Source organism: Molothrus aeneus, chromosome 2 (assembly GCF_037042795.1).
Source record: "Molothrus aeneus isolate 106 chromosome 2, BPBGC_Maene_1.0, whole genome shotgun sequence".
Classification (NCBI taxonomy): Eukaryota; Metazoa; Chordata; class Aves; order Passeriformes; family Icteridae; genus Molothrus; species Molothrus aeneus.
In genome coordinates this window covers 42676944-42692898 of record NC_089647.1, presented here as the reverse complement: position 1 = coordinate 42692898, position 15955 = coordinate 42676944, and the positions used below count along the sequence as shown (strand labels likewise).

The window sequence follows — 15955 nt, the reverse complement described above, 5'->3', positions numbered from 1 at the left end:
TTGATGGGAGACACTTCCTTTCTTTGCACTCTGTTCTGACACCTCTGCTTATCTGATGGCCTCATGTCACTGTGAGAAAGTCATCCTCACTCATTCCCATGCAAATGCTTCACCAAGCATAAAAATACACTTTTATCCTGTTACTACTATAGCCATTTGAAAGGAAATAGATTCTTGCACAATCATGGGTATATTAAGTAACAGCTATACTTGACTGCAATTTTGTAAACTTATGGTGAGAAAACTTATCATAAACTTATGATCATAAACTTAAAATCATAAACTTATGATCTGTGGAACTGAACTAAAAGTTTGAATATCTATTCATTCCATGCCACTGGTCACATTCATTATTAGATATACCAAAGGTATAGTACGTAGTTCTCTGTAAATTCCACCCCCCTCCCCCCAGTAAATATTATGAATCAGCTTTCTTTTTGTTTTGTTTTTTTAAGTTATTTGGACTCACCAGAATTATTTTATGACATTGATAACTGGAGTAATCCTTTGGCCTGTATCTCTTGTGAGCTCCTTCTTCAGCATTCACAAGGAACTCTCCAATGGGAATTGTTCCTGAGCACCACTCCAGAACTCCACTTCTCTGGGAAAGGGGAACCACCTGGAAAAGCAAAACCACAGAGGGGAGATTATACATGAGGGACGGCTATACACACTCAACTATGAATACACACCCTGCAGAGCATGGGTGCACATTTCTGCTTGTTTAAAAAGACAAAGAAGGCCAAACCATGCAGCTGACACCTCAATATATCTTCTAAATACACATGTATACATATATAAAAATCCACACAAATGTTTTCACCTAATAATTGCAATTTTTTCCTAGCCCAGTGAACCTTCCACTAGACCTGTAATAATTAGCTACTGCCTGTTTCCTTCAATTTTCTTTTCTTATGGAAGTCTCTATATCTCACAATTCTATTTTTCTCACCCATTCTATTTTTCCCTGCTGTCACTCATTTTAACACACATAGAAACCCGAGTCTTACTTGAAAATTGTTAAAAAAAAGTGACTTTAACTCCACCTGAGAATTCTTAAAATCACACTAGCAATTCAGATAAGCACCTTTAGAGATTCCAGAGTGCACATTTCTTATTTGTCAAAGAGAAGAGCTTATACTTTGAGAGTACTTATTCGGAGGTCACCTTCACAGCTATTATTATAATGCCAAGTACATTAAGGGAGGAAGCAAAAAGTTCCTGTTTAAATACACTTTCTGCATTCACAATAAGAATTTACTGCAATTCTTACTCCCAATTCCAATTCCTATTCCCAGTTCTGATTCCAATAAGATTTGGAATTGTATTCACAATTCCAAAAAAATACAGTTCAAATTCTGCATGAAAGATCCTAGATGGGACTTCTGAATTTATTTGTAAGGAATGTTGCAAGACTGGAATTAATTATTAATTAAGGAATATCACAAGGCAAATTAATGAGAATTCATAAACAAACTTGTATGTTCAAGTTTAATGACTAGGAACTTACAGTTTAATGACAGTGTATTACCTAATTTCTTTTCAATTAAAAGTTCATATAAAGAAATCTTTGAAGAGTATTTAAATATATATTAGGCATCAATAAATTTATTTTAATGATTTGAAAAAAATTAAATTGTAATAAATATATTGTTTATTCCATACCTGAAGGCACAGTGACTATTTTAATAGCCCATAAATAAAAATCCTTTTATATTGCATTTGGGTTAAAAAGAGGAGAAGAGGAAAATATGCTTTATTTCTCTACTGCCACAGAGAAAATTTAGTGTTCGGGGTTACCTTGTATCTTCGGATGTTTAATTTCCTCTTTCTTGTTTCAGTGTTTTGCTGGAGCAATGTATTGCACATCTGGAAAACTTGTTGCATGACAGCATCTTGTCTCAGGTCATCACGCCCCTTCAGCATAAACAGAAAAAGCAGTTGAAAAACACTTCTCAGCATCCATTTCTTGCTCAGCAAGTAAAAGAAATTATTTTAAAAATTGCACAAAACACAAGTTACTTTTCCACAACAGTCACTTGCAATTAAATATAATTAACAGTTGCTTTTTTTTGTATGTATTTGGTTTTCTGTTAGTGCTCAGCTGCTTAAACAGAACCACCATTAACTTAAATCATCACTTTTTTTTTTTTTGACAGATGTTGTTTGATTCAGGTTTCTATCAACCTAAATGTCTTATGGTTCTCTTTTTAAAAACAGGTATTTGATTCACCATTATTTAGCAAGCCAGCACATAGGTGAAGCAGCATCAGCTGGCACTGCAGTTCTGATTGCTGGATGCAGATGTAGTGATTCATGCTTCTCTTTAAAGCTTTCAAAACTAACCCATACTTAGCAGCAAAATAGAATTCTCCCAGCAACTGCCCAATGTTTGTGTTCTAAGAGAGAATGAAATCAGCTGAGTCTGAGAAGAAATAAATTTTTTTAGAGATCTTTACTTCTATGTGCAAGCTTTTGATTGTCTCTGAATTGCAAATACTTTTTTATATGTGGAAGAAGAAAGGAAGTATTTAACACAATATGTTGATGGTTCTTATTTACAGAACACTTCAGGTCACCAGCTGAGACATGACCAGGCAAGTCTGGTAGTTGTCAGGTAAGCTTCTAGATATTAATTACATGCACTGCTGAAAAAATAATTACAAATATATTTAATATAATTACTTATTATTTATATTATATTACTTATTAATACTTCACAATTTCGTTTATTAAAGCATTCCTCAACTAAGGAAACTGACAGTGAAGTGTGAAAAATCTGCTCATGGTACAGAAGTGATACATGAGAAAACTGACAGGAGAACTTAAAAAAAAATTTCCAGCATGCTAAGTCTCTGAGATATCATTCCAACCGACAGAACCCACCTTAACCAGCTGCCTCCTTTCTTTACCATCTGATCCTACACAATCTATTATTTTAGGCAGATTTATGCCTCCTGCTAAACGAAATTCTCGCTTGAATGAACTTATTGTCACCAAATTTTCATATTGTCCTGTGGGATCCACCTGAAATTAAAAATACATTAAAATAAATGTAAATATTACCTCACTTTCACTCAGACAAAGCAGTAATAAGTTCTTTGCAAGCCTCATTAGCAGACTATATACTAAATATTAATATGAGCACTCCATCATCTACAAAGATAATACCACAAAGGCTATGAAAATATGCTGAGCAAAGGATTTTTTTCTTTTATTCCTCCTTGTTCACCTCATTGGTAGAGGGGACGTGGTACTACAGACTTCCACTAAACAAGCTGTGACACAATGTCCCAGCTAGCACTGTCCCACAAAACTGCTCACATATAGCTGAGGAGTGTTAGGCTTAGACTAATCTAAGGACCAAATCTCAATGCCAAACCTGCTACAGGGTACAAGATCTATACCTCAGCCACCCCCTGTATCCTCATGCCCCAGAGGAACACTGCCCCAGGAGGCTACATCACAGAGCTGCAGCCATTGCAGTCAGTCTGTACTGGAGGAGAAGGAAGGCAAAGAAAAGAATGATCCAGTTGTACAAAGGAGCAACACCTGGGGCCAACTGAAGCCCTACAAACAGATGATATTTAGCATGGGTGGCAACTTCTGGTTTGTGAAGTCAAATACCTTAAAGCAGTCCCTTGACTTATTCAGCTTTATAGATATAGCCTGAGGGATTTCAACACAAGGAATTCTGGCCTTGCAACATTTCAACTTATATGCTGGTCAAAAAAGCAACTCTATGCTTCTGAAACTGCAGTTTCCCAGGTGGAGTGTGTGGTATCAAAGAGGGAGTGCCCGTGCACCCAACCAGCCAATGGGAATGGATCATTGCCCATTACTGAATGGTAAAAGCACAGGAACAGCAGAAGAGGCACACCTATTAATTCTCACACCTTCTGTGACATTCAGTTGCCTCCCTGAAACTCTGAGCTAGCGCCTACCAACACAGGAGATTCCCACTCCCAAATCCCCTGGGTGAGTTAGGGAGCTCACTATGATATCACCTTTGGATAATGAGAGACTACTCAGAGGTAACAGTGGCAAACTGTCTTTGTACAATAAAGCACTATCCAGCACACATAATGCCTGGGGATCATGGTCTTCTAAGGAAACCATCTCAGCCTGCACCTCCCACCTGACAAGGAAGTATCCCCATAGGCAGACCTGTAAAGACCATGGGAATTGGATGAAGAGATGACTGCCATTACAAAAGCTTGAAGATGGTTCTATGATGATGGTATTATAATGCATATTTTTCCAACTTCAGTCACCTTAATTTCCATGGTAGGAACAGCAACATCCTCCAAGTTCTTCAGTTTAATGATTGGCTGGTCAGCTGGAATACTTATTCCTTCTGTAATTAAGAGGAATTAATATTTTTAAATTCAGAGCTATAAAATATTTGACAAAACCCAGCTTACATTGCTTTTCGGACCCAAAACCTCACTGCATATTTTACTGAGCTGATGAAGATGACCACAGGACAACTGGTGATTTTTAGAATTTCATACTAAGGGTCTGAGCCCTACAGTGCAAGTAATTACTATGACTTCTAATCCAGACTACATTCTATATCTATCAAAAATAGGACACAATGCTACTACCTCTTTTAACTAAACATCAGTATTTAAAATACACTTTTCAATCTGAGAAAATAAAACCTATCTTCATTATTAAAACAAAAACCAGTTTTCCTAAGACTTACTTCTTTCAGATTTCCACTGAGTACAATCTAAATTTGCTAATGTGATGTAAGCATCACAAAGTGCTTCCATGTCTCTAACCATAGGAGCTCTTCTTTTCCTTACAATATTCATTATCGTGCTGGCAGCTTCCATTCTGTCCTAAAAAACCCAAGGAAAACAAACATCAGATCTTGTAAACTATATTTTTTAATATTAGAGATGCATCATAACATGCAGTCATTTAAGTACAATTGAGATATGTCCTATGAAAACAGAGCAAACTGCAGCAATGGACAGCCCTTTGTGAGATGATCTGAAATAATTATAAGAAAAAATTCTGTGCTGTCTGATCTGAGATAATGAGTAATGTAAAATATTATTGGCAATGGAGAGGGAGCAAACCTGTCCAGGCAAAGCGCAAAAGACATGCAGAAGTTCTTCAGAAAAAAGGACAGACAGATTTTTAGATGTTCTTCCACCATCTGCCTGCTTCTGTTATTTCCTCCCCGCTGAAGAAAAAAATCTTGTATGCAAAAGACAGAAACGTGTCCGTGCATTCCTTCTGTGCCTGGCTCTGAGAGACTTTAGCATAATTCCAACCCTAAGTGGGGGAATCACAAAAGAACTACAGATGTGAGAGAAAGGCCAAAAAAAAACCCACATAAAAATGTGGTGAAAAAAATGTATCAGTGTGGGGGGTAAGAGGAGAATGACAACCAACCATGTCTGGCCTACAATGATGGCGGAAAGAAGGGGCAACACTTTGGATGTGGGATGATTCCAAAGAGAGGTTAAACAAAAATTAAGCAAAACCAACATTATCATGAAACCACAGGTCAGTATTACCTATCAGCATGACTTTTAACAAGGATCAAAAGATGCACAAGGCAAACTGCTTAGATGGAACACATTACCACTCAAAGCAGAAAAAATGCCCAATTCAGTATGTACTTTCAACAATAAAGCCACTCAAGTCTTTCTTGCATCTAAAATCCTTTTTACAGAATGACACATCAGGGACTTTTATCACAAGAGTCTGCAATAATCAGGGCTATTTGTGGCACAAAACATTATCCGTATTTTCCTCAACCCTGCAATGATTTCTTTCAATAATAATTACCTACTTACGCACAAAAGGGGTTTTTTAATTATTAAAGGTACTGTTTCCCTCTTACTGCTTCTTAACAAAAGTCTGCTAATGAGCTCTATACTAAAACACCCCTCTACATGTTTTGGGCTTTTTCATTTTTCAACAAAATTAAAGGATTGAATGTGATTAATAGAATAAAAGTTTTTGTAGTCACCACATCAAGCTGGGAGATCTCTTTTGGTGCATTTTTAATTAACTTATTTCTTCTTATTGCATCTGGTTTTGTGAGGAGCTCATCTTTGTTAGCATTAGCCAAAGCTAATATTATAAACAAAGTATGATGTGGATGATCCAGTGAAATTCGAGACAATAGCTGCCAACAAAAGAAAAAGATCCCATTATTGAAAACAGTACAGAAGAGGAAAAAAACCCCAATACTTAATTAACATTATTATTTCTTTTGAACTTCTAAGGTTCCTAAGATGAAATAAAAGGTAATACTTTTCCACAACTGAAAAAACATTCAAAGTACATTTCTATAACTGCATAAAACTACTCTGATATTACAAGAAAATCAATAAAGTTGATTTTTTAAGTTAAGAAATTAAAGAAGTCCCCAATCCCCCACCGTACTGATTTGGCATCACTCATTTTTAATACACCCTTATCACCAATGTAACTTGTTTAGCTGTAACTGCTCAGAGGAAGGTAGATATTGTTTAGAGGTAGGCACTACCAAGCCAGTCAAGGTATCTTTAGATAAGAAAAGCAAAAATTACATTATTCAGAACTTCATGAAATCCTAAACCACCCATCATCTTAGTTCCCATTCGAGCAGCCAGCTGGTACATCAGAGGCAAGAACTTGTATGAAGGGATCTTCTGTGCATTTTTCTGTAGGAGAGAAAACTCAGTTAGAGAGCTGTACTAAACAAAACTAGCTGTACTAACAAAAACTGCAATAATAATAATAATAATAATAATAATAATAATAATAATAATAATAATAATAATAATAATAATAATAATAATAATAATAATAATAATAATAATAATAATTAAAATTAAGAATTATCATGGCCTATCTGATCAAGCAGCAATTCAGTGAGTATCATATCATCTTGGCCCATGCCTCCTAAATGTTGCAATTCCTTCATAGGAGTACTGTTTTCTATTCTACCTTTCACAGCTTTTCACCTGAAAGTATATATAATATAAACAAGAATAATGTTCCTAAGGATGTTGAAGATGGGTAGATTCCAAGGTATGTGAAGAACAAGGGGACCACAGTAAACGATCGTGAGATATGTTTAACCATACAGACTTATCAAATTAAAATGCTGATTAAAGTTGAATTAAAATGCATTGAGAACTACAGGTCCCACTGATGAAAAACTAACTGATAAGCAATGACAACTGAAAAAAGAAAGTTTTCAGGAAAAGTTAAGGAACTACATAATTCATCTTCTAGAAATAAAGGAGAAGACGGATATTCATTTGCCAAAGCATTAGGAAAAAAATGGAGCAAACATATACCTTCATCATTTCATTGACTCTGTCAACTCCAGAATTTTCAAGCCACAGGGAACAGAGTCGGAATATCCACATATCATGTTCTTCTCCACTTAGTAAACAGCTGATGTAGTTCTCCACTGCTTTACACAAGAAGCGTTTACGGTCCTCGGTCAGGGCTTGTATCGCCCCTTCATCCAGCTCCAGTTCTCGCTGAACCTTCACTGTGTATCTATATGAGCAGATGTCATGTTTAAACAACAAATTATTCCTTAATTTCTCAACTTACTGCAAGGCATTCCCTAAGTCTCTCACTATTTTAACATTTTTAAAGTTGTTCTGTATGTACAGGCACAGTAAAATAAACAACTAAGAAACTGTATTGTGGGATCTACTCCTTTACTGTATGTGCACTCAGACTCACTGCTGTAAGTAAACTTCCTGTCTTCTGTCTTCTTGATTTAATCTCAATATTGGTAAAAATGTGAATACCCAGTACAGACCATTTTTGTAAAAACTTCAGTTTCCAGCAGCTGAAATTCATAATTTTCTGCTTACTTGCAGTTGCTCTTACTAAATCTTTAAGAATTCTATAATAAATTTAATTCTACTCTCTCACTAAATGTGAAATAGAGAAAAATGCCAACTCATTTATTTACATTATGTAACATTTTTGTCAAATAAACTGAACAGATCCAGGGAATACACATGAATTCCAGGCCATTATCATCCACACTGTGTCCCTGGCTTAGTTTTGGCCCACACTATCCAGCACATGCCCAGCCCATGTCCGGGCACAGTTCAGAAACCATTCACAACAAGCACTGTGGATCTGGCCACTGCTTTGTGGAGAAGGGAAAATGCAGCTGTAGGGATGTGACCTACGCTGCACCTGTTGCCCAGAAAGTAGAGCTGGAGCCTGTGACAGCTCCAGAGTACCCAGTCTCCATTTAATGCTCACCTGTTGGTCTGAACCCTACGCTCCCTGATGAGACCAACCTCCTCCTTGGCCTTCTTCAGCAAGGCCTGCTTATTTTCAAACTCTGAGGATTTCATGTAATTCTCAATCCGCTGGTACTGATTATCAGAGAAACGAGCCAAGGAGAGGAAAGCCTTCATCTTTCCTTTCTTCAATTCATCACTGCTGTCTCCACTGTGGCTTGCAGCAATTTCCACAGCCTAAAGGAGAAGTTACAATAATGGTAAGATCAATAATCAGATACATAGTGCTGCATAAAACTTGATGAAACTCTATTCTCACTGAAAAACAGAATGGTTGAGGCTGGAGGGGACTTCTGGAACTCATCTTGTTCAACTTCCTCCCTGCTCAGGGTCATTTGCTTGAATAGATTATTTAATATTGCCTGTGATAGAATAAATATGAATACAAAATGAATCTAACAGGCTGAATATTTTTCTCCTAAGTGAATTTAATCTTTGAGAAATGTTTCAGTGCAAATAGTCAAAAAATATTATCCTGTATGAAATAGCTTTAATAGCAATACAGGAACTTTCCATGCTTTTATCTTTTACAGTAACAAGGCATGAAGTTTTAAAACAGTCTTATAGCCTTGTATCACAAGCTGGTGAGAAAAAAAATGGAAGACAGTCCAAAAAGTGCCAAAAGTAAAGGAAATTATATAAGAAAGTCATGGATTCAAATCATCAGAGTGAAGAAAGCATACAGAGAAAGGCAACTATGTTGAGTTTCATAAATTAGTGTGAAATAAAGACATGCAGAGCAGGCAAATATTAATACAAACATTTCTATTACTGGCTAAAAGTTAAAAAAAAATACAGCACTTTGAAACACTAGACCAAGACTTTGCAGCATCTCAGGGGTGACCTTATCACTGTCTACAACTGCCTGAAAGGAGGGTGCAGCCAGGTGGGAGGTCAGGCTCTTCTCCCAGGTAACAAGCAGTAGGACAAGAGGACATAACCTTAACCTGCACCAGGGGAGGCTCAGGTTGGATATTAGGAAGAATTTCTTCACAGGAAAGGTGATCAGACACTGGAGTGGGCTGCCCAGGAAGGTGTTGTAGTCACCATCCCTGGAGGAGCTTAAGGAAAGACTGGACATGGCACTCAGTGCCATGGTCTGGTTGGCATGGGGATGTTGGGTCACAGGTTGGACTCCATCATCTCAGAGGTGTTTTCCAACCTGATTGATTCTGTGGAAATGCAATGCTGTACTAAAAAGCTGTTGAGTGAATAATCTGTCCTGAGAAGGAAGAGGTAGGGATAGGGAACAGGAAAGGAAAACTAGACTAGTAGTTGTAATCACTGCACTTCTGAGCCAATAAAAGACATTTCACTGTGATTTCTACAAAGCCATTTTCTGAACATTTAAGAAGATGACAATGTTACACAATACAATGTGAAACCATAATATTTATATAAGAAATTATATTTTCAATACAGAAAAATAAAGACTGCACTGAGAAATCTACTTGACATTTTAACACTGTATTTTAACACAGCATTATCTCACAGAATGTACATTTCAAAGACTGGATGCACCTTTTCTAAGTATTTCTGCATGATGACTGTAGGGTTTTCCAAGCATGTTTCAGCTAACCAGGTTCCACAGAGCCTCAGGCACTCTGTATACATCAATTTCAGGTGAGGATCAGTCTCGACCTTTGAAAAAGCAAGTTTTAGAAAAAAAAAATTAAAGAGAGGGAGGCATAAAACAAAAACATCTTTTACATATGAGGTAGGAAATTTCTAAAGCCTTTAAACCCTGAATAGAATTCAATCACTGAGGCCTATTACACATAATGCATCTACAGAGTCATTTTCCATCCACATCTAGAGTAGTCAATAACCTTAAATCACATTCACATTCTATGTAAGGCAAAAGGAGAGTGCACATTTTAAAATACCTGTTTGAACAATCGAAAGCAGAATAAACCAATGACAAAATGTAATAAAAATTTTAAACATTCACAGCGTGTTTTCAGAATTGTATTTTATAAATATCCCCATTTAGTCTGAAGTACCATAGACAATTCTGTAGGTAACAGTCAGGAACCACAATAACCATTGTGTGATGATCAAATTCTTCCCACAGACTTCTACACGGAAACTTGATATAAGTGTTTTGAGAAGATGATGGAGCACGTTTCCAAAGGGCTTTTCTCCAGACTGGATGTTCAGCTTTAACTGTAGAGTAGGATAAGTTTGCAAAATACTTCTAATATAGGGTACATGTGACAGACCATGTGACCAAGATGGCAACACTGACTGTGAAATATATATGTGAACATCACAAATTCTCCTTAAATAGACAGGGTAAATGTAAGGAAGGACAAAATTTTTGGAGGGCCTCATGGCCTCTCCATGATTCATGGAGAGATTACAAAAATCAAGAGCAACAACTCTTGATTTTGCCCTGGTATGTACAGAGAACTTGGCCCAAAATAATGCAGCTTTTCTGAAGAGTGATATTCCTTAAGAACATATATAGATTCAAAGCAAATGGCTTTGAAATTCTCAAAGAATGCCACCACAGGTAAATGCAAAGGTATGGACATAAAGGCTTTTTTACCACAGTGGTACATACAATTAAGTTCTAGTCAAGTATTTGTAGACCATATTTTAACAAACATCATCCCGAGGGATCTGTAAAGGCTGGACATTATGAGCCAAGGCCAACTGTATGAGGTTCAATAAGGTAAGTACAATTCACAACAACTCCAGGCAGTTGTGAAGCTGCCCAGCAGAAAAGGACCGGGGGTGCTGATCAACAGCAGCTGAGCACGATCCAGAGTGTGCCCAGGTGGCCAAGAAGGCCGATGGCATCCTGGCCTGGATCAGCCAGGTGTGGCCAGCAGGAGCAGGGCAGTGACCGTCCCCCTGTAGCCAGCACTGCTGAGGCCACAGCTCCAATGCTGTGCTCAGTTCTGGGCCCCTCAGTGCAAGAGAGACATTGAGGGGCTGGAGCGTGTCCAGGGAAGGGCAACGGAGCTGGGGAAGGCTCTGGAGCACAGGTGTTGTGAGGAGCAGCTGAGGGAGCTGGGGGTGTTCAGCCTGGAGAAAAGGAGGCTCAGGGGGACCTCACCACTCTCTGCAGCTGCCTGACAGGAGGGTGCAGCCAGGTGGGGCTGGTCTGTTCTCTCAGGCTACAAGCAGTAGGACAAGAGGAAATGGCCTCAAATTGCACAAGGGGAGGTTTAGATTGGATATTAATCACTAAAAGGATTGTCAAGCATTAGAACAGGCTGCCCAAGGAAGTGGTGGAGTCACCATCCCTGTTTAAAAGGGATATGAAAGACATGTACATGTGGTGCTTAGGGACATGGTTTAGTGTTGGACCATGAATAATGAATTCTTACACTTGCCAATCTTACAGACTCTCTTTGAAAACTCCTAACAAGATTTGCTAACACAGTTTTTTTTGCTTTCAGACATTTTGAGAGTACAAAGCAGATTTAGTATTTAATATTGCAGAGGGGCTTTCAATTTTCTTCTACAGGAAAACTTCTGAGAGTGGAATTAGGATCTTAAATAATTTAATTCCCATAAGTTCAGACATTATGTAACACATACCTGAAACCAATCTGCATCTAATTTTTTTATCATTGTTTTAAGTATATTTAGTGCAAGACTCTCTTCCTTTTTAGCCCAGAAAACCTGAGCTTCTTCAAGTTGCCATTCAGAAACTCCATTTCCATTTGGATTGTGTTGTTTGATTTGAAACATAGCTCTTTCCGGAAGCTGAAATTGAAAAAATAATAATGAACAATTCTTTAAGTAAAATATCTGTATCTCACAGCAAGTTTTGTTTTTAGACTCTGCTTCCATTTTCTCTATTTGTGCAGCATAATCTGCCCATCCAAATAAAAAAATTATTTGCAGTAAAAATATGAAATTATTTTTCTATATGAAATTATTTTTCTATATACTTGCAGAAAATCCTGATTTGCAACAAGAATAGAATAGAATCAAACCTCACAAACTCTAAAATAAAGTGTCTATGTTTAACATTTTAAACTGGAGGTCGAGAAATTCTATAATCAGTACCTACCAAATTAATGGACTTATAGCTTAGCAATTATTATTACATTATTACATGCATTACATACATAATTACAGACCATAGAAAAATAATTACAAAAATGGCACCACCATATACTAATTCTTTAGCATGCCTACATTTTCACACATATACCTGGTAAAGTACCATCCTCACTACTTAGTATGACTGTGACAGCACAAGGAGCAAACTATGCTTTTAACAAAGTTGAGGTTCTTACTAAATACCCACTGCCACAGGGCTGGTGGCTGGGCAGGCACGAGACAAAAATATCTGAAATCATTCTCCCCAACAGCTTCAGAGGCACTGAATAAAGTGCCTCTGCAAATTCATTAAATCAAAGTCAGCGCTGTTCTACTGATTTCATCACTATTCATAAAAAGAGTTAAAATGAATTCATAAAATGAATAGTGATGCGTGAAATAGCGAATAGTGAAATCAAAGTTTAATTTACTTTTGCATATGTGAAGTGTTAAACACCTTTTCAGATTCTGTATTTAGCTGGAACTATTTTCTGTAGAGTTCCTTGGAGGATACTGTTGCTCTGTAAATTCTTGTGGAGTTACTGATCCAGATGCACCACCCAGAACAAGCCAAGGCTGACTCTGGGCCTTAAATGCATCAGCAACTAAAAAAACCACTGACAGTGCAAATCCCAGAAAGTCATTCACAGCAAGAGATGTACCACAGTGCAATGAAGTTTTGAGAGTATGAAGCTTTAAAGACAACACTAAATACAGAGATGCAATGAAGTTATCTCTGCAGTTTTACCCTGGAACACTACAACATATGATGCAAGTGAAAGTTGGATATGTAAAACTGCACCAAAATGAGAAACAGAGCTAGAAGAGCACTCTTCAGTAAAAATGTAATTTCTGTATTATCTACCTCATTCAGTGGCTTACACTTATGAACAAAATTCAAAAAAACATGCTCATAAATACAATTTATTAATAAATTCTACATAATTTAAGTCTCAGATTGATTTACTGAATAAACTTAGAATACAGTTAATCATTAGTACTGTTAAAAATTAAGTTTTTTATAAATTAAAAAAAACCTAAACATCTGTTCCTGGTCTTTCCTGAAATTTGTTACCTGAGTATTTTTAGCAGTTCTTGCCAATCTAGAGAGCTCCACCAGATGTTTGGTCAGGAGGTCTTTAATACATTCTCTTTTGGTGTTTTCACTTTCCTTTTCAAGCAAGATTTCCAAAATTACAGTGCGCAGAGCCATGACAGGTTCCTGGAAATGGAAGTCACTGTCCTTGAGAAGCTCGGACTGTCTCTGCCATTTCAAATAAATGTCATTCAGTTGTTGAGCAGTAACAGATCTGCAATCGTTCCCAAAAGAAAAAGGACTTGTTATTAATTTTCAGTAAATATCAGTGAAATGAAAGATGAGTAACAAGTAATCTGCTGAGAAAGTTCAAAACCTACACTTCAAGAAATAGTGATAAAACCGTACAATGGTTACCATATGCAGACTAAACTGGAAGCCTTCCAGTTTTAACAAACATGAAGTACAACAACACTCAGGTGAACTACTCCTCTGTAAATATTCTTGATTAAGCATCAAAAACCTGTGTTAAAGGTCCCTCAGCAAAGGAAATGACACTCAAACACAGTGCTGGTGAAAAGACTGTAGGGTGACTATTTGCTACCAAACTGACAGAACTATAGCAGAGAAAATTCAGTGTTAATAGCATTACAGAGATAAATACTTTTCTGTGATTAAAAAGCAGTCTTAAGAATTTAAGAATACTGATGGTAATAGAGGTCCATGAAGAAAATTATTCAAACTGAAACAGCTTTCAGTAAAGCTTTGGATGTCATTAGGGAAATGGAAAACATTTTTAGAAAAGAAACTAAAAGAGGAGGACTCAGTTACTTGAGAAAACCAGAAGCTAGGAGATATGACTGCTACTTTGGAGTATGAGGGAACTCAATATAAAGGAAAGAAAACAGTTATTTAAAACACTATATTGGCATGATATGAAATAACTCAAACTAGACTGCGAATTAAGCCAGTCTGGAAATAAAGATAATATAAAATTGTCCTCATGTAGTGAAGGTAAAATCCTTTTTATTTTCCATATGAAGTTTGAGATGTTGATGAATAAAATCTGTTGAGGTCATTTTAAGTTTTGCGCTATGCTTGATTACTAAAAATCCTGCAAACTGAGGAAATGTTATGAAACAATCTTAAGAAATCACCTGGAGAACAGCAGGCCTGCATTTTCCAACTCCCCAATCAGCTGTAGTCTGCAAAGGGTTGGATATAATGAATAAACCGACTCAAGACTGCCCTTGCACAGCTCTTCTACTTCATTCACTCTGTGGATTTAACAGAAAAATAGATTATTTTATTTAATATCAGCAAATAATACCAAATATCCATAATATAGTTTTGATACAGTGAAGAGAACTTAAACAGCAAAACTCTTCAGTCTAGAGTTACTTTGCACTACCATTCAAATTAAAAAAAAAAAAGTCAATAAATGAAAACCCAGTAAGGACACAGAAACTCCAAAATTGATGTGATACCTCAGATAAACAAGAGCACTCAGCACCAGAATCCACTTAAGAGGTCCACAAACTAAGGGGTGTGTACAGGAAATGTATCTTCAATTAGCACACAAATTACAGATGCAGATGACATACTGAGGATAAAAAGATTTGAGCTGCAGTCTGGAAGTAGTTTTTATTCTATGCATGAGTCTTTATTTGAGCCCATAAAACCCCTTGATAGTCTTTCATGCATAACCTGTGACTACAAACACACACATTGTCTCCATCTCTCTCTCCCAGCATTTGCACATAAATGTCACAGTATCTGCATACAATCTGTTACCTGGCATCTTTAAGACAGTCATGGAAAGCAGAGAATTCCTTATCGCGTAAAGACTGAAGAGCATCATACAATGATTCATGGTACCCTGGACTTCTTGCTTCATCTCTAACAAATAAAACAAAAGTTAACATAGAATAAAATGAAAACCTATTTCTCTGTGAAGAAGTCAATTTTGTCTTTGTGACAAATAGTTTTAGTTGTACAGTAGCCATGAGTCAATACTGGTGTTTGCTTGTCCAGGACTTGATAATCTCTCGTGGCTTACTGTGTAATATTTCCTGTTTTCTTATAAATGAGATACTAAAAGCTCTCTCTATCCCTCTCTTGTACTTAAGATACAAGTACTATATGAATAAAAAATGGTATATTTCAGTTTGACATTATGAACAATCAAAAAGAAGAATCACCTGTGTACAGTTCCCCAGGAAAACAAAAAGTGATGTGCATTCAAACAAGACAAGTCTAAGTGAAAAACACCGCTTTTCAGTTCAATGATTAAAATGAATTAGGTGACCTACTTTATAGAAACTATGTTCTGATCCTGTCTTTTTTTGCTTGGATCTGACCCTATTGCCTTTTGCTTAAAGGACTAGCAAAAAGATAAGGTGGTTTACTTGACAGAAGAGATGTGGCTCCACTGCATATTCCTCCATGCTGCCTGGTACCGTATTTCCTGCAGTTCTGCACACCACTCAGTGTTTTCATGTTCCAGACCTTTTAAGTACATGGAAAGAGTGTGGGAGAGCCCAAAATTCTGCAAAGCCTGGAATTA

At 36.8% G+C, this 15955-nt stretch overlaps 1 protein-coding gene across 1 annotated transcript in view; it reads right to left on the bottom strand.

Annotated features, from left to right (window-relative positions):
- ATM (ATM serine/threonine kinase) overlaps positions 1-15955 on the bottom strand; it is a 58077-nt gene that overhangs the window by 6194 nt on the left and 35928 nt on the right. Inside the window, exons 44-58 of the mRNA XM_066544771.1 lie at positions 15798-15946; positions 15184-15288; positions 14547-14666; positions 13429-13663; positions 11844-12011; positions 9813-9926; positions 8251-8468; positions 7314-7521; positions 6558-6671; positions 5993-6151; positions 4709-4847; positions 4275-4357; positions 2887-3027; positions 1801-1917; positions 470-619 (exon numbers count right to left, since the gene is read on the bottom strand). Coding sequence (XP_066400868.1) covers positions 470-619; positions 1801-1917; positions 2887-3027; positions 4275-4357; positions 4709-4847; positions 5993-6151; positions 6558-6671; positions 7314-7521; positions 8251-8468; positions 9813-9926; positions 11844-12011; positions 13429-13663; positions 14547-14666; positions 15184-15288; positions 15798-15946 — 2220 coding nt within the window. The remainder of the gene's footprint in view (positions 1-469; positions 620-1800; positions 1918-2886; positions 3028-4274; positions 4358-4708; positions 4848-5992; positions 6152-6557; positions 6672-7313; positions 7522-8250; positions 8469-9812; positions 9927-11843; positions 12012-13428; positions 13664-14546; positions 14667-15183; positions 15289-15797; positions 15947-15955) is intronic.